The sequence below is a fragment of the Humulus lupulus genome, chromosome 7, assembly GCF_963169125.1.
Source record: "Humulus lupulus chromosome 7, drHumLupu1.1, whole genome shotgun sequence".
Taxonomy (NCBI): domain Eukaryota; kingdom Viridiplantae; phylum Streptophyta; class Magnoliopsida; order Rosales; family Cannabaceae; genus Humulus; species Humulus lupulus.
Window position 1 is genome coordinate 84,753,990 of NC_084799.1, and position 19,287 is coordinate 84,773,276.

General features: G+C 33.0%; 1 protein-coding gene across 2 annotated transcripts; it reads left to right on the top strand.

Moving 5' to 3' along the window:
• The first annotated feature begins 7,008 nt into the window (after window positions 1–7,008).
• LOC133788398 (uncharacterized) lies at window positions 7,009–11,349 on the top strand. Of its 2 annotated transcripts, none has more exons than XM_062225867.1 (6): window positions 7,009–8,820; window positions 8,950–9,174; window positions 9,277–9,450; window positions 9,572–9,678; window positions 10,326–10,633; window positions 10,720–11,349. In XM_062225867.1, the coding sequence occupies exons 1-6, from the start codon at window positions 8,683–8,685 to the stop codon at window positions 11,184–11,186; spliced, it is 1,419 nt and encodes a 472-aa protein (XP_062081851.1). In that variant the 5' UTR covers window positions 7,009–8,682; the 3' UTR covers window positions 11,187–11,349. The 2 variants fall into 2 exon arrangements, with proteins under 2 accessions (XP_062081851.1, XP_062081853.1); XM_062225869.1 differs by having other exon boundaries at window positions 10,723–11,349.
• Window positions 11,350–19,287: the final 7,938 nt, after the last annotated feature.

A 19,287-nucleotide genomic window follows, 5' to 3' on the forward strand; every position in this document is an offset into this window, starting at 1 on the left:
AGAATTGGACTTTGTTAATTGTTGAGTTTTTGGTCGGTTTGAGCTTTGGGTTTTGAAGGTTTTGGAGTATTGGGAAGCTTGTGAACTTTGATTTGATGATTGGGGAATGTTTGGGTATGTTTTTGGAGGATTTGGAGTGCTTGAAACGCGTTTGGGAATGGCCCAGGGTTGGGGGCCGCGGCCCTGTTCTTGTGCGCCGCGGCCCTAGTTCGATGAAGCAGGTGTCATGAATTTGTGCTTGCTGGGCGCTGCGGCCCTTGGTGGAGGGCGCCGCGGCCCTTGCCTCAGAGAACCCTGGGGGCCGCGGCCCAAGGTGCTAGGGCCGCAGCCCTTGCCCTGTTTTCACCCCGTTTGCTCGTTTTGACCCCGGGAACTTAGCTATGGGCCTCGGGAGTGTCCCTACTACTTGGATTAGTTTGGATTGATCTCTTGGGGGATAGATATTGGTGTGAAACCTTTGATTATCATGTTATTGATGGTGTTTCATACTTGGTTATGATTAGGTGACCGCTAAGGGCTTAAAGGTTGATCGTTCTCAAGGATCATTCTTATATTGGTACTAGCTCGAATCTGAGGTAAGAAAACTGCACCCTGTGTATATGTGACATGCATGGCTATTATGGATGCATGTTGGTTGGTTATTGAGCATGACATGCATGACTATTATGATGCATTTTGATTGGCTATTGAGTATGACATGCATGGCTATGATTGATGCATGTTGGATGTTTAAATGTAAACATTGTTAGCATAATGAATGCTTGGCAAATCTTGCCCATTTGCATATGACTGTTGTTGAGGCATGCTGGATAATTAAGTGTGATGCATGTAATGCACGAGAAACATGTGATAAGGCATGCCATGAACGATGAATATGAGATTGGTCAGAGCTTGAGTCTCTGAGTTTGTGCATGATCATGACTGTGCTAGAAACTGTTTAGTAAGCATTCTGAATGCCCTATTCTTGGATAACTGTCATATGATACATATTGATAGCATTGCTTACTTGTGTATGGTACTGACTAACTAGTCAGATCGACAAAAGTGTTAGTATCAGCTGTGAAGCTGTGACTTACTTGTCAGGTTCGGCAGTGATACTGGACACAGGTCAAGAAGCGCTGACTTACTTGTCAGAACGGCCTTAGCGTGAATCACGCAAGCCAACAGAGATTAGATCTAATCGATTACTAGCATTGAATGACTCAAGGAGCATTAATGCCTGACCGACCCTGAGGGTCGATGAATAAACAGAGCTTGAAGGCTAGTGGCTTACCTATCAGCCACTCTCTTGCTAGAAAACAGAGCTTGAAGGCTAGTGGCTTACCTATCAGCCACTCTCTTGCTAGAAAACAGAGCTTGGAGGCTAGTGGCTTACCTAGCAGCCACTCTTTCGCTAGAAAAGAGAGCTTGGATGCTAGTGGCTTATGTAACAGCCACTCTCCCGCTAGAATCATGTGATGTGCACCCATTGGTTTGAAAGCTTTATATTCAGTGTGATTATAATGATAATCATTTGATAATGTTTATGAAAAGTGTTATGTTTTCTTGCTGGGCTTCGGCTCACGGGTGCTATGTGGTGCAGGTAAAGGCAAGAGGAAGCTAGACCATCCTTGAGTTGGAGGGCTTAGGTGATGACGTGTACATATGCAGCTGCTCGTCCGTCACGGCCGAGGTTTAAAGTGGAACTAGGGTTGAACCCTGTTTTGCTGCTTAGAACGGCCTGTTGTAAATGTTTTCTGTAATAGACTCTGAAACTTTATTTTCGGGATCCCAACATATATATTAAACGTTTTAGTGAAACGTTACATCCTAATCAAATTTTTAATCCCTAAACCGCTAATCATACTTAGTTTCACGATTTTGGCCAAATGACTCGATTAGCGAGTTTAGCACTGTTTACAAGGCACACCGTAACGGTCCCTGGAGTTTGGGGCGTTACAGACTGGCTCTAAAAAACTAGTCAAAAATAAATTATAGAAATTACCAAACAATTTAATATTGTTGTTGTAAAGGAAAATAAAATTAGATTAGTTATTATATATACATAAGCTCATGAAAATACTCAGAAATAGTTATTAGAGTCCAATATAAAGACTATAACACAATAACAACAATGTTTCATTCATATTACCAAAATAAACAGTTTTCAAAATCTCACTCAAAAATACCAAAAACAAAAACCAAGAGACTGATAAATAAAATTCAGCAATGAATACTACTTTTATTCCCTGCCAAAAATTATTATATGTCGGTCCCACCTCATATAGGCAACAACCCTATCACTACACCAATACAATTTAGACTATCAATTACCCTGACCTTCATGATTGATGAGGGAAATAAAAATTCTAAGGTACCAAACAATTCTAATAAGAAAAAGACAGATTGTTTGTACATATAGTTTAATGAACTTTTGCATATACGTGTGTATATATATATATATAAATATGTATGTACGTGAATGCATATATAGGGAGACATAAAGGGAGAGATATATTCAATTAGAGAGTGTGAGAGTGCGAGAAAGGTGTATTTGGTTCATTACTTCATTTTTCCAACCATTGGCATGATTATTTTCATAACAACTACTTACAAAAGCTTCTCTCATGATTCATGATTTGACTTAAAAAAATTCAAAGATACCAAACAATTCTCTTAGGAATCACATATTATTTGTGCATATAGTGTGAATTTTTTTTCTTCCAGTCAAGAAATTGTACTACATAATGAGCAATTTGGCATGGTTCTCTAATCTGATGAATTGATAAGAACATCATTAGCCATTTATTTTATTTATTGAATCCCAATCTTAATAACAACATTTTCAAGCATTCATTTTCTTCATCAACTCCTCTGTTTCTTTCTATATGTTTCCCAACGTAAGTTTAAATGTTAAGGCTTTTCTCCATCATTTCAATTTATCACCAAAGCATATGTATACCTCACTCAAAACAAAATGAGATTCCCCTATTTTGTATAACTAAAGTTTTCTATATTATGGGGTTTCAACAATTTTCAGAAACGAAATGGGTCCTAGAAAATACTGTTTAAAAAATCCTAAGCTATTTATATTTTCCACCATGAAAATTTCTTAAAAGTTGTAGAAAATATAGAAATTTCAATAAAAAATTTAAGAAACCCAAAAAGAGATAACACTACTTGTTGATGATGGTGATACACCCCAAATAACAATAATAAAGCAAACATCTCAATACCACGAAATTAAAAATATAATCGATCAATGTAAAATTTCTACCTGGAACAATTGCCGAAGATTGATAGTGCTACATTGAGATCACAGCGTCAAACAAAAGGGATACCTCGACCACTCGGCGACACGAAGGAACAACCACCCTCGAACATGCGTTGACCAAACACAGTAACTAACGAAACAACTACCCCGAACCCACAAGCAAAACTCTCCAATGAAACCCACGACATTCGAAAAACAAAAATATTAGTACCAAACCAAGGATCCATGGAGCTATTTCTTCTTGTGCCCTATCCCAAAAGCATTGAAAAAAATATAAGGAAGGGCTCCACCACCAGTCAACCACACCAATCGACCTATTATTGAAGATATTTAACATAAACCATCACACACTCTCACCTCGCACCCAAACTGACGAACCACGTCGACGGCAGAAAACCACGGGGGGAGGGAGGGACATTCAACCTATGTGTATGCAAGCTCTACCACAATCCTTTGCACCTAATCCTCTGATTTTACAAGAAGAATTTTCACTTCTTCATTCTTCCAATAACATCAATTTCACCCATCAAAGGGAACAAATGCTTTTTGGGTCCTTTTAATTAATAATATCAAATAAAAAAATTTATCAGGAAAACGGTAGTCGGTTGCTAAATGATATGAATGGGTATATGTGTATTTTAACACATTCTCAACCAAACAATTCAATCTCACTGTCCAATATGAATCCAACGACTGAAAATACATGAATGACTGAGTCCAACAAAACCAACTGAGGGACTAAAGAATTCCCCAATATTTAGTACATAATCACGTAATTGTGGTTATGCGCCCATGTACCTAAAGTCTACATGATATTCTATTTCGTAGAGTTTGGTATATACATTTTTAGTTCGATTTGTCACCCTCACTTACCTATGATATATTATCGTAGGAGTCATTTTTAAGAAAACTTTAGTATCTAATAAAAATTAGGAGTAATTAATATGATTAAAAACTAGCTATTTAAAAATAAGCCATCTATTTTATTTTATTTTATAATTAGTTTATGATAACTTTTTATCAACTACGTATATAAATGAAATTTGAAAAAGGTTAAAAGAAAACACAACTAATGTGAACATTGGACTATGTCAATGTTTATATATTGTTTATGTTTCTTTGCATAACTCTAACAATAGAATAAAAATTGAAGAAGATGTATATTTTATAATGCGATAGACATACGGAGGAAACCCACTCCATGTCAATTTATTCATCGAAAAAATATGGGAACATAAATTAAACCCATATAAACAATACATAATTGAGAAATAAAAACAAAAAATAGAATCCAAGAAGACTTAAACGATCAACATAAAATTGCTGATTTTTTCTTATTTCAAGGGTGAAACTCGTAGTTTTTGATTGCCACCCTTGAGAAAAAGTATCATAATATTTTAGACACATTTTCATCATATTGCTACGTTTTTAATAACATTATTTGTTACATCCGTAATATGTTGTTGTCAATACTTATCATTATTTTTGAAGTAATAATACAACGATCTAAATAGGGTACGAGATTACCAGCCTTATGACTGTTCACTATCCCATTTATAGGGTGCTTACTGGTGTTTGCTAAACAATATGACAAACGGAATAGCAAATTATACAAAATGTATTATAGCACATTCCCATAATAAAGAGTCGGAAATATACAAGTATTGCCAATCTCTACCAATATAGATTATTCAGATAGAGATTTCAACTCAAGAGGTCCACATCAATTAGGGTAGGTTTGCCAACTTGAGTCGAGAGACCAATGTCACATGACTAAGACAGCAGCATAGAACCTTATTGATTGTATGAGAATGTGTAGATTGATGTGTATCAAGATTAAAGAGAGGCCGAAGTGGCTAGAGTTTTAGAGGTTGTTAGACATTGACACTATAAAAACTATAGGAAAAATTATACATAACACACTGTAAATTTTAAAAGAATTTGAAAAATACAGTAATTTACAAAAATTACAAAAATATGGATAATACTTTGAATAATTATTTATTTAAATATGGTTACAATATTGTTTTATATTGTAAACTTTATTTACAAATTTATAAACTAATTTGTAAACTTTGTTTACAAAGAAATGTATTGTTATAAATTTGTAAACTTTTTGTTAAAAAAAAACTCTATTTATAATTAGGATTACATCATTCCACATAATTTGAATTTTATTTACAAAATTTACCGTTAAATAATTATTTACATATACATTGTATTCTATACCTTAAAATAAGTTTTTTATTATTTTTTCCTCTTTATTCAAATATATCTATTTCTCTTATCTCACTTCTCTAAAACTTAAAAATAAATTATAGCCATATCGCTAGTCGTTTGGCCTCACGGGTGGTATCATCGCGACCTGCTCTTCAATGTGATTATTTTGATATGTAGGAAACATATATTTTTTCGCCGTCCCCCTAGATGACTGAAATTAAAAGTAACATTTTAGTTTAGTTCATATTGGTTAACCAAAAGTTTTTTTTTGTGCTTTGTTGTATTTAAAAAATAACTATGTAGTTGCTTTCTAATTTGAATAAACAAAAATTTATAATAAAAAACTAAAATGTGTATTTTTTTATTATAATACGGAATTAACTTCTAAGTTTCTTTTTTGTTTGATTAATAAAAGAAACACAATTATTTACATGTAAATTACATTAGTGACTAAAAAATGAATTAAAAGTTTTCATTTAAAAAAGTTAATATATGGCATACTAAAAATAACTTTTGATGATAAACTATGTAGTAATTTGTTATACTTTATTGTAACTCATTAGTTCTTGAACCAAGTTCGAAGGTAATGTACAATTATCTTAAATAATAAGATACTATAATATAACCTAAAAAACTAATTAGCATTTTAGGATAAAAAAGTTTCAAAAAATAAATTTTAGAGGTTACCAAAATGTATATGAAATAATATGCTCTAAAATTAAACATTTTTTTGCGAAAAAAATAACCAATTGGTAACTTATCACCATTATAAGTAACCAAAAAGTTATTTTTGAAAACCCAGAAAAATGAAAAATTCGGAATTTCGGAAATGTTTTTAATTCAAGTATATTATTTTAAAAATGATATCTTTTGATGATGCGGCAATGTGTTTTTGTAAATAAAATTATGTAGGTGCTTTTGTAATTATTTTATATTATATGTATAAAATTATAAAGATTCCTTATAATTATACCCTTCCCTATTTTTGTAATTTTTTTAGAATTCGTATTTTTAGTATTTTTTTAAGAGTAATGATATGTGCACCCAAAATATACACACAAACATTCCATACAGTGATGTGGCAGTTTAGCCTAGTCAATCATATTTATTAAGATTGAGATCTACTGTTTTAAAAAGCAGACACGTCACTGTATAATATTTAGCTACATATTTTGAGTGCACATATCATTACTCTTTTTTTAAATATGTTTGTAAATGTCCCAAAACTAAATTGTTTTTTATTTCTAAAAATAAAAAAAATATTTTTAAAAAATAAATAAGGGTGCTTGTGATTATATTCATAAAATAATTTTAAAATCAAAGTTAAATGGCCCCACTGATTTGTTTTCAATTATCACATCACAACGCAACTCTGTTCTATTTAACCAAGCCATGTCATGTGCTGTAGTTGAGACACGTTTTTCATATGGATGATATGGATTTATTCGAGATGGTTAACTGTGTTTTAACCGTGTGAGGGAGGCCATTAAGAATCCAAAAAAAACAGAGAATTTTAAAGATAACAATATGTTTTCTTAAAACAACCATGTGATTACATTTTTTTTTTGTTGCTAAAAGAAGACAGAGAATGCAAGAATAAGCCAATTATTCTTTTGGTGTTTTTTAAAACATCAACATAGGATTTGTTATGAAATTGAAACAACATCCAGGTACTCTTGGCGACCTCATTTTTGTGTGGCGAGGCGAGGCGAGTCTTCATGGACAGAATCTACATCCTCGACATTTGTTGTAGCAATACAGAGTAGAGCCTATTTGCTTGGACGGTGCCATTCTGATCAGCTGGTGGCAACTAAACATAAATATAGCTCCACAAAATCAAGTGCTACTCGTTTAGTCGTTGTCCACTTCTACATCTTTTTTAAATTAATTTTATGTTAGTCATTTTGCCAAACACTTCTGGACAAACATGGTTGTTTTCTATAGTACTAGTTGTTAGTACAATTTCTTTACTAGAATAGTGATTGAATACCACTTATCATTTTCACTGCAGTTGAAAAAACTTCTCTCAAAGCCACGACTCTGATTAATTTCAAACAATTTAGATGTACAAAGTTATTAAAACATGCCTATCATCTAAATAAATATATATAGTTGTAGCGACTACTAAAAGTCGTCGTCTTGTACACAGTGGCGGGCATATGTTTTTTACAATTTAGTCTCTCTCTCTCTCTTTTATTTATTTTTTTTGTATAAATATTTACATTTATGCATCTCTATCTGTGCACTAGTCATCTCTCTCAGCCACCAAAGCAAAGTCAACTCTTTGGTCCTTTGCTTTCAATCATGTCAACAACACCACTTAAATACCCCATCTTTATGAATTAACTTACTCGGAAAGTGCCATCTGTCTCATCAAATTTAGCAGCTGAGCCTGAGGCATGACATAGATTCCTATACAGTATAGTTTCTACTTTTTTTTTTTTTTACTTTCTTCAAATTTATAGAAATGATTAGATCAAGATTGTCAGTATTGTGATCACTGAAACTGAAGTGTTGAAAAGATCTTTACCTATATAGTTTTGCAGGTTTGATTTGCCAGGTTACCATGTCCATAGAGGCACGTCATAAATAGATTAAAGTGAGGAATTTCCTTACGACTTCTTATTCGTAATTGATTTTACATCAAATTCTAATAAGTGAAATAAAGAAATGAAGAAAGAGGTTTGTTGATTAGTACAATGTTAATGATTACAATCTTGAAACTCCCATGAACTGCCAATAAATGGGAACTTTTTATAGCACACCCTATTTCTCTTTTCAAGCACATCTGCATACATCACATGCCACTAAAAAAATATATGAAATCATCCTTTTTTTAACATTTTTATGGTTAGCATAGTTTATTATGGGCATTGCGATATAGCTTTACCAATACTAATAATATCATTAATATATTACTTGATATTTTTCACTAAATCACATGCCTTATTTTGCTTATTTTATCTATATATATTTGTAGTTGTAGGTGGAGCCATATATTCATCAAATGGCCATGATATTATAATGATATATATTGCTCCCTACTCCCCATTCTGATATGCTCTGTATTTTTCTCTCTATAAAATATGAACACGTAGCCTACACGGCTACACATATCAAGTATTGCATATATATACATAGCAAACTTTTCTGAAAGTAATATATAGTCATCTATAAGAATCTTGTACAGAGAGAAAAGAAGAAGAAAGATGGCTTTGGTGACGAGCAACAACAACTACTATGGTGGTGTTTCGTCTGTTTCAGAAGAAGCAAACTCTGGTTTTGTCTCAGAACTTGCTACTCACAGACTTTATCAAACCCAATTAGCTACAGAGACCAAGAACCATGTACGTATGCCTTTAAGTTTGGTCTTTACTTTCTTCAATGTGTATTATTCATGCAACATTGTTTGAAGATTCACATGTTATATATCTCTTATTGTTTCCTTAACTCTTATCTTTTTTATTTTTTCTTAGAATGAAATGACTGAACTTCTTCTGAGCCTACCTCCTCTTGGTTTGCATCTTCGAAAAGAATCATCATTCTTAGACTTGATTGAAACGAGGCTAAACCCTCAAGAACTTAGGTCCAACTTCCCAACTGAGACTACTGCTACTACTAATCATAATAACCAGGTCGAGCCCATAGTCAAAAAGGCTTCAAAACTCAATGCTTCGGTCATCAAAATCGGCTCATGGCAGGTCATACATAACATACCATGTGTTACTCTTTTTTGTTTATCCAACACCTTATAAAGTCTACTTTCTAGTGTTAACACAGCATAGTGTTTATATATTATACAGAGAGTGGCTCTACATGAGGAGGACGTGGTCACCAAATGTTACTTTGCTAAGAAAAAACTGGTGTGGGAAATTCTAGAGAGGGGCTTGAAAAGCAAGATTGAAATCCAGTGGGAGTATATTATGGGAATGAGAGTCTCCCTTGAAGAAAACCAGCCTGGGATTCTTGAAGTTGAGGTATATATATATATATTTATAATGATAAAATATTGGTGTCTTGTTTTATTTTGATTTAGACACTTAGAAATGTTTTATTTGTGTAGTCATAAAATCCGTGTTTGTGAAATGTGATTTGCAGTTAAGTGAGCCACCTACGTTCTTCAAAGAGACAGATCCGCAGCCAAGGAGGCATACTCTTTGGTCTTCAGCTTCTGACTTCACTGATGGTCAAGCTACAATATGCAGGTTTATATATATTTATATGCTTCACTCCTTGCCATTAATTAGTATTATTTAATTAATATTTCATTTCATTTTATAATATGTATCTATATACTATGTATTATATGTCTATTTTAAAAGTTTGTTAAATATTTTTTATTACACGGACAGAGAATAAGAACAAACAACTTAGATCGAGGATAACCAGGCTCTAATAAAAGTGGCTTTACGACGATTGTGACATATGCGCTTATGGTTTCGTGAATACATACAGATACATATATATGTAGAAATACTTGTTAAGATATACGTAGATTAAAATTTCTATATACATCGTCATCATCAACTTCATTTTTAAAAATTTCCCCAAAGTTGTGCCATAATTGGTACCATTAACTACTAGTCAGTACGAAATATATTATATCTGTCTGATTTACATATGTGTCTATCCAATAAGTTTTTGGCATACACCATGTTAAATATTTTAATAAATATATCAAAACTTGATTGGATAGTACGAGATAAAGACAAACAAATAAGTGTCATCACTTTACAAGGATTGTGACATATACATAAATACATGCTTACTATGCTTTTTATGCCTGATCATGAATACAGTACATATATAATTTATATAATAATTAATAATAATGTTCGATTATTGTGTTCAGAATTCATCATATCCAATTTGCACCGGGTGCTTTTGACAGACACTATGAGAAGCTCCTACTTTGTGAACCTCGATTCCTCCATATGTGTCGAAGCCCTTTCCCTTCTTATAAAAACCAATCTTCTTTCTTCTATTCAAATTTCCCCAACACACCTACCACTCATAATATTTCTTTTACATACGATAATGGCACCAAACAACAACAACACCCTAGCTCAACTATCTCAACAAACATGTCTTATTTTCCAGAACAACATCATCAAGCTTACCATGAACCTTCCAATTTTCTCAGCCATTTTACTTCACCAGGTATTTAAATCTGTTTGTTTTAAATGTTAGACTGATCATTCACCATGCTTGCACACATACTAAATTTCTTGTTCCAAATTATGTAGAAGTTATGGATCTTTCTCAAGCTTTAGATGAGCTTCTAGGCAATGAGCATGATGATGACGAGGCTTGTTGGGCTCAACAAATGACCAATGATCATAGAGATGAGAGGCAAGGCTTATATTCTACCATTGTGACAGTAACACCACCACAAAATCACAATGGAGCAGCAGGAGTCTATGATGACTCTTTCTCTCAATTCCAAAGTTGTGAAGAACAACAGTTATTGAGCTTCTCAGAGTTTGACCAGGTTGCCAATTCTAATATTATTACACAACAACAATTCATGGGGATAAGTATCAATCATCCATTTGGCTCTTTGACAAGTATGGAGGAGGCCAGGATTAATGTTGCAGCCATTAGTCTTATGAACAATCACAACTATGGACAAGAAAATTATGAGAAGAATTTCACTACAAGAGATGGCTTGAAATATTCACTTTTTGATCCATTTAGATTTACACCCATGTAATATTAACACCCTTGACTCTAGCTGTAATATGTTTTTTTTTACCTTTTAGATATTGGGGAGGGGATTCAAATTTGAGATCTCCTCTTTGTGAAGAGAGATGTAGTACCTTCACGCTAAGCCTATGAATGAATACATTGTGAATGTTTTTGTTGTTTTTTTATAATCAACATTTTTAATTAATAGGACTTTTTTTTAGTGGTATATAAAAATCAATTTATCTTACTCCGTATAGAAATATAAACATTAAAAAAAGATTTTGTTGTTCCCATAATATACCGATTTTGAAATATAAAGATTAGAGATTTCGCCAATATTAATTTAATGTCGGGACTAAGAAAATTTTATTAATTTAACAAATATTAAATAACAAATAAATTAATATTTATTTGTGATTTTTTTTTCTTCAAAGTATTGTTTTTAAACAAGTCCTATTTAAAAATGTTTATATATTTTTGGAATCTGCGTTTTATCTATTTGAATCATGTGTTTTGATAAATTACTTTTTAGATATTGTAATTTGTAAAATTATTCAAATAGACCCATAAACTCGATTTTAGTAAAAAAAATTGAACGAAAATCACAAATAATTCACCAAACTAACAATTTAGAACAAAAACACAATCATTCTGCATAATTACTGTATTGTCATATTCAATTTTTTTTCTTTATCAAAATTGAGTTTATAAGTTTATTTGAACTATTTTACAAAAAATGGTGTCCAAAAAGTAATTTGTCAAAACATATGATCAAAACAGATAATTAGACAAAACATATGATCCAAAAAAATATAAACCCTTTTAAAAACAAAACTTGTGTTTGCAAAAATGGAATACAAAGAAACATTGTCAAAATATGATATGTAACAAAAAGGAGTTATAGATTTTGGGAACGATAATTACAAATTAATTACACAAATAACATCATCAATTTATTTTACATATATAACACATTTTTTTAAATAATAAATCATTTTTAATATCAAGTAACATATTATTATATATTTTTAAGGGAAATTTTTCGGAAAAATTAGTAAGTATTTTTAAAAGCACTTAAATCATTAAGTAGTTTTTTTGGCGACAAAAATCAGTAAGTAGTGTAAAAGGTTGTACTTAAGTCATTAAGTAATTTTTTTTGTAGAAAAAGTAACTAAGTAGTCTGAAATGTTACACTTAAGTCACTAAGTAATTTTTTTATTGCAAAAGTCATATTTTATACTAATTTTGCCTTAATTTTAATTAATCAATAAAAATCTAAAAAATACATTTTTAATTTTGAAAAATATTTGAAATCTGTTTTAAAAATAAAAAATAACTTAAAATTTCTAACATGAAAAAATTATTTAATTTTATTTAAACTAAGTTTTAGAAAATTGAATTAATTTTTTTTAAAATTTATAGTGGTATTTGAAATTACACATAGCACTATAAATTTAATTTTTTTTTTTAAAATACGGAATTTTACAAAAATTACAAAAATACATATAATAGTTTGTAATAGTTTGGTAATCACATATTACAATTTTCTATTTAGTCTGTAAATGTTGTTTACAAAATCGTAACATATAGTTACAAACTTATAAATTTTGGTTACAAAAAAACTGTATTATTACAAATTTATTAACTTTATTTACAAAAAAAACTCCGTATTTATGATTATGCCACTATGTATTTTTCGTAATTTTTTCCATATTCCATATTTTTAGTATTTTTTTTTAAATTTTATGTATTTTTGTGAATTTCCCTATTTTTAATTATAAGCAGTTGCCTTTAATAAACTATCCTCCCCTATATTATGGGATTACATCCCATTAGTAGTTGATCTAAGTTTTCTTTTGTTTATCTTTGTTTGATTTTCAAATCCTTGTTTTTGTACACCACCATTAATAAGAGAAAAAATTGTTCATTCTTCAATGTACTAAAAGAGAACCTAGACCGCTGTCAAAGTCCGAGGTGATAGAGTCCAATGTTGCTATGTCCATTTCATCAATGAAGGTAACTTTCTTCGGTACCTTATGCCTACATCATTGTTTCTATATGGCTGAAATGATGGGAGTAACTTTCAAGTTGTTTTTGCCGATGTTTTGTTTGACTGATGAGTTGATATTGATCAAGGTTTTATATTAGGTAATATTTTTTTGGCTCGGTAATTAATTGCATGCTTTATTTTATTTTTGGATTTTCAATTTGTGGGTAATTTTTGTCCAATACTGTTTGATTTTTTATATTATTTTTAGGGTTTTTATTTTTTATTTTTTCAAGTAGTGGTTGCATGTTGGGTTGATGCTCTATATGATAACTCAATTTCGATATCATTTTTTGATTTTTTATTCTGTTTCTTTAATATTTTTGTTTTGCTGAATTAGTAGATTTAGTATCGCTCGGAAAGTAGTTTCCTAAAAAAAAATTCACAACAAAGGTTCTCGAATCGTAGGTTTTGTTGGAGGTGAGACTTGTTTAGAGTAATTGGCAACAAAACTCTCTAATCTTTACATTTTGAGACACTTAAACCCCCAATTTTTATTTTTGGTGGATAAACCTCCCAAACTAGTGTTCTCTTAGCAAATTCCCAATGGCTTCAATTACATGCCCTTATCTGCCAGCAAGGACACACATGTCCATAATCTATTAGGACACGTGTTAAATACTTGATTATTTACTTAAAAAAAATATTTTATAAATAAATTTGATTCATTAAAAATTAAATAATAAAAAACAAATTAAAAACAAAACCTAAAAGTATAATTAATTTTTAAATAAAAAAATCATGACCAAATTTGTCTTAAAAAAAATAAAATCCCTTAAGAAAAAAAAAAAAACTGAACTAAAACCTAAATTCAATTTTAAACAAACAAAACTAAAATCAAATTAATGTTTATCTTCTTCTCTTCATCTTCCTCATCAATCCACACTCAAAATCCCTTGTATCAAACTCTTTCTCTCTCTCAACCCTGTCCAAATCCCCTCCATCACGTCGAACCCCGAATGAGGACGAAGGGAGGTGTCAGATCTGGGTTCGTTGGTCCGTTCGCAGCCCCACCCTTTTCCCCTGTTCCGTTCATAGCCCTGTCGTGGCCTGAGTTAAGGTGGTTTGCAGTCGGTAGGTGGCCTATGGAGGTGGTTTGCAGTGGGTATCACATATGGTATCTCAAGTCTAGTCGTGTTCTTCTAGGTATGATTTTTAAAATTTATTTTAAAAAAACCAAAATCTTTTGGTTTAATTTGGTGGCTAGTTGTGGGCATTTTTTAGATCTTTCACTTTTCTTTTTCTTCCCCTCTTCAACTGAGACTAATCTAATATATGTTCTTTTGTGTAATGCTCTTTGCAGTGACTGAGATGGAAGCAAATGAGATCATGTATATAAGCTCCTAAGGTTCACAGAGTTTGAATCTACATAAGGTATTGTTACGATATTGTGGGCTGTTATTTAGGAAGTATATTATGCTGATTGATATTGTTGAGGATTACTTCCATTTGTTTAGTCGTATATCATGCTTAGTCAATGGTTTGCATTTGTTTACCCGTATATCATGCTTAGTCAATGGTTTCCTAAAGAATGATGTATTATATATAGTATACTATCAATGAGAATTGGGCAAGACATGCTCATTCTTCACATGGTACCAGAGCCACAGCGTTAAAGGCCTAAGAACTTTAATAATGGCTGGTGGCAATGATGAAACGCCACCATCATCGTCTACCAAGATCGACATCACTTCACCATTTTTTCTCAGTCCTCAAGACCAACCAGGAGACTTCATAACACCAGCTCGATTACACGGTGAATTACGATGATTGGGTCGAAGAGATTGAAGCCGCCCTTCAAGCTCGACGTAAATTCAGCTTCTTGGATGGAATGATTACGAAACCTGCTCCTCCATGCACACAAGCAGATTGGACAACACTTCATGCGATGATAGTTTCTTGGATCATGAACACCATTGATCATGAGGTAAAGTGTACTCTTTCAAAGTATAAGGATGCAAAACGTTTGTGGGATACTTTAAAAGAACATTTTGCCTTAGTTAATGGTCCTAGAATTCTACAAATTAAAACATCTATTCTTAAATGTGAACAAACTAAATCAATGAGCGTTGCCTCATACTTTGGAAAATCGACTGCTTTGTGGGAGGAGCTTCATAATCATGAACCCCTTAATACCTGTTGTTCGTGTACTTCATGTACCGCGGGTAAAAAACATGAAGAAATGAGAGCACATGATATGTTGCATGAATTTTTGATGGGATTGTACGTTGAATATTATGGACAGTTGAGGTCTACTATTCTTTCTCAAGATCCTCTGCCTTCTCTTAGCCGTGCATACCAATTGGTGATACAAGATGAGACGGTTCGGCTTGCTTCTGGCGTGAAAGATGAAAAGCTAGAGGTAGTCAGTGTTTTGGTTTGCATAGGAGGAAATGGGCGAGGAAGAGTTGACAAGGCTGAGAAGTATAATTTACTTTGTTCTCACTACAAAAAGAATGGACATGAGGCAAATAGTTGTTTTGAGTTACACGGCTACCCGGACTGGTGGGAGGTCGCGGAAAGGTGGGACAACTCGCTGGTTGTGGTAGAGGTAGCGGTGTCTGGGCACATGAGACTGTTACAGATCACACCATTGGGGCAGGAGGCTCCAGCGGTGCAAGTTCAAGCTCACCTCAAATATTTTCTACAGATCAATGGAAGGCTCTTACGGGTCTTTTTGGCAATGCTAAAATTCCTGATGAACGCTTGAACAGTAAGTTTGATAAACAAAATTGTGGATTATAGACACAGGAGCATCTCGTCATGTTACCCAAAATATTGCTTCTTTGTTTGATATAAAGGAAATTTCTGTTTGTCCTGTTGGTCTTCCTAATGGAGAGACAGTTAATGCAACAAAAGATGGTGCATTTTGTTTGTAAAAAAAATTACTCTTAAAAATGTTCTTTATGTACCTAAATTAGCTTGGAATTTAATTTTGGTTTCACAGTTGAATGATGATATGAAATGTAATGTCCAATTTAACTCTTATATGTGTGCTATACAGGACCAAACGAGGGAGCTAATTGGAACGGGTGCTAGGCGGGATGGACTCTACTACTTCGAAGAGATGGATACAGTGCAACATGTTCAATAAATGGGGCAGCATCTTCAATGGAACTTTGGCGCAAAAGAATGGGACATCTTTCTGAGAAAATAGTAAAGTTACTTCCTCCTATTAGTAACTCTAAGGGTAGTTTGAATAAAGCATGTGAAGTGTGTTTTCGTGCTAAGCATCCTAGAGATAGGTTTCCATTAAGTGAGAATAAATCCACTAGAATATTTGAAATGATACATTGTGATTTGTGGGGCTCCTACAAGCATCCCTCATCTTGTGGTGCTCATTATTTTTTGACTTTGGTGGATGATTTTTCCCGTGCAGTGTGGGTTTATTTATTGGTTGATAAAACAGAAGTGTGTTCAAAGGTTTATGTCATTTATTTCAATGGTTGATCGTCAATTTTCTCAAAATATTAAAATAGTTCGAAGTGACAATGAAATAGAATTTAACTATTTGCGTGATTATTTCTCTGCAACCGGTATTTTATTTCAAACCTCCTGTGTGGGAACTCCTCAACAAAATGGGAGAGTAGAGCGAAAACACAAACATATTTTAAATGTGGGAAGGGCTTCAAGATTTCAAGCTAATTTACCAAAAAAATTTTGGGAGAGGGAATTCTAGCTGCGACCCACTTGATCAATAGAACTCCTCCCCCTATGCTCAATAATAAAACACCCTATGTGAAAGTGGGTTTGCTACTCTAATGATTATTTCAAATTACTCACAGTAATTAAAGAACCTTATACTCAATGAACTCAATGAAATATTTCAAGAAGATTTATTATAGATCTGAAATCTTTCAAACAAAGTTTACAAAAACAACTTACAAACAGAAATACATAATATAGATTGAATGCACACTCCAATCAATCTATGTACACCAATTAGTAACCAATCAAGATCTACAACAAAAACTTGACAGAGAACTTTCTTTGAACTCCCTTCAAGGAATCGACTGAACTCCCTTCAGTGAATGTCTGTACCAAGCTTTAGCTGCTCCTCTTCAAAAGCCCAAGTAGATCACCAGCTTCTTCTCCCCACTTATCTATGCACCACAAAGAAAAGTCCAAGAAACAAGATCTACAATATCTAGGGTTTTTTTCTCAAAGAGTTAGTTCCTCTGTTTAGCACAATGATCTATATATAGAAAGGACAGAATCAAGTGGCAACAGCTTGTCATGTGTGGACTGTCAGCTGGAAAAGATCATTATTATTTTAACTAACAACTAACCTGTCAAAATAATGTTAACCCTTTATAATATTGAGATAAGACAGATCGAAACCTAGACAAGACAAGATACATAATTTTTGACAACAAACAGCAAGAACTAAAAATTAACATTAACAATCTCCTCCTTTGACAAAAATTATGATCAGTGCAGAAATAGAGTCAGTAAAACAGCTACAAAACACAAAACACAAAACAAAAAAAACAAAACAAAGATTACACCACCAACTTTTCAAACACAGCCATACCCTTCAAAGACATATACCCAACAGTATCCAAAAGTCTGCACAGAAAAACTAAACAACAACTGAAAATATTAAAACATCTCCCCCTCAGTGATCATAATTGCAGCCCATTTTACTGAGACGAAGGTCTATCTGGAGACTCCCCCTGCATAGATGCGCCTGGAACAATGAACTCCCCCTGAGATGAAGCACGAATTTGAGCCAACTGAGCCAAAACCCTCCTCTCAAATTGCAATGAGCGCTGTCTATCCTTTTTGTAAGTAGTCACAAAATCATTGAAACTTGCACGAAACTGATGCATATAGTCAAACAGCATAAACTGCCAGCCAGAGGTTGGAAAACTAGGCAGCACATGGTCAACATCAAACATAAATCGAGCCAGTGAAGTACCAACAGTAGACTTGTGAGTATTAGGCAACCAATTTGTGAGAGAAACCCGAAAAAGAAGTCTATAAAATGATGTAAGTGCAGAAGCAGGAATGGCACCCTTACTATCATGCCATTTAAAATCAGGAATACCAGTTAACTCAGCAGCAACCAAGTTTAAGTCAGGGGACAAATCAGAGCAAAAAACAGGAGATTTAACCACAGGCAAATTCAGAACTTTAGCAATAGTAGATGGAGAAAAACGAAACCACTTGCCCCGACAAAACACTTTAAACTGATTGGGATTAGAAGATTCCAAAATATGTTTGTCAATATTAGAATAAATTTCCCGAACAAGATTATGAGATGGCATGAGTAGATTAGAGACTGAATTAATCCAACCCCTAGAAATCATGGACTCAACAACAGATTTAACAGACACAACCTCAGATGAAACTAGAGGAATACTAGGGAGAACAGAGTCGGATGATTTACCTGAAGAGGGACCAACCGCAACAGCCACATTTGAACCGTCATCAGGGACGATCACAGAAGGAGGAGACTGAGAGGCAGGCGAAGAAGCCAACGGGGACCCAACGGGAACAGCAAGAACCTTTCTAGGAGAGCCCACAATGTTAGAAGCCATTGAATAGGCAACAACAAAAGATGAAACTCAAAAACAAAGATGAATAAGATGCCTGGAAGAATATTATGTATTTATAGAGCCACAAAACCCTAAATCAATATAAAAAAAATAAACCAAAAAGTCACTGAGCAACAAACTAATAAAAGGCTCAGCCCAAAAACAAGAAAGAGAAGATGAGTAGACCCAAACCAATTGTGATATATCAAGATGATTATGAGATATGACAGACAGACCAAAAAAAATAATCAGACCAGATGAGAGAAAAAAAATAAGCAACAGAGAGCTCTTTAACCAAATGACTAGAACAAAACAACACTCATAACATAAAAATTTCAACAGGATGCTGAACCAGAATTTTTCATGAGTGTGTGAAAAAGTGTCCTCATGTGAGTCAAACGACTCACTCTCTCAAAAAACTCTCAAAAGAATTTCCTTTTTTTTTTTATTTTGATTTTTTTTTTTATAAAAAACAACAACCAGCCATGGCTTTCACTCTTGACCAGGGATGTAGCCGTCTTCTCTAAGGCAGAAAATAC

Excerpts from the sequence above, each read along its gene's own strand:
- LOC133788398 (XM_062225867.1), top strand. The coding sequence starts at position 8,683 with ATGGCTTTGGTGACGAGCAACAACAACTACTATGGTGGTGTTTCGTCT. Across the intron at positions 8,821-8,949 it reads CTACAGAGACCAAGAACCAT|AATGAAATGACTGAACTTCT; the intron begins GTACGTATGCCT and ends ATTTTTTCTTAG. Across the intron at positions 9,175-9,276 it reads TCAAAATCGGCTCATGGCAG|AGAGTGGCTCTACATGAGGA; the intron begins GTCATACATAAC and ends TATATTATACAG.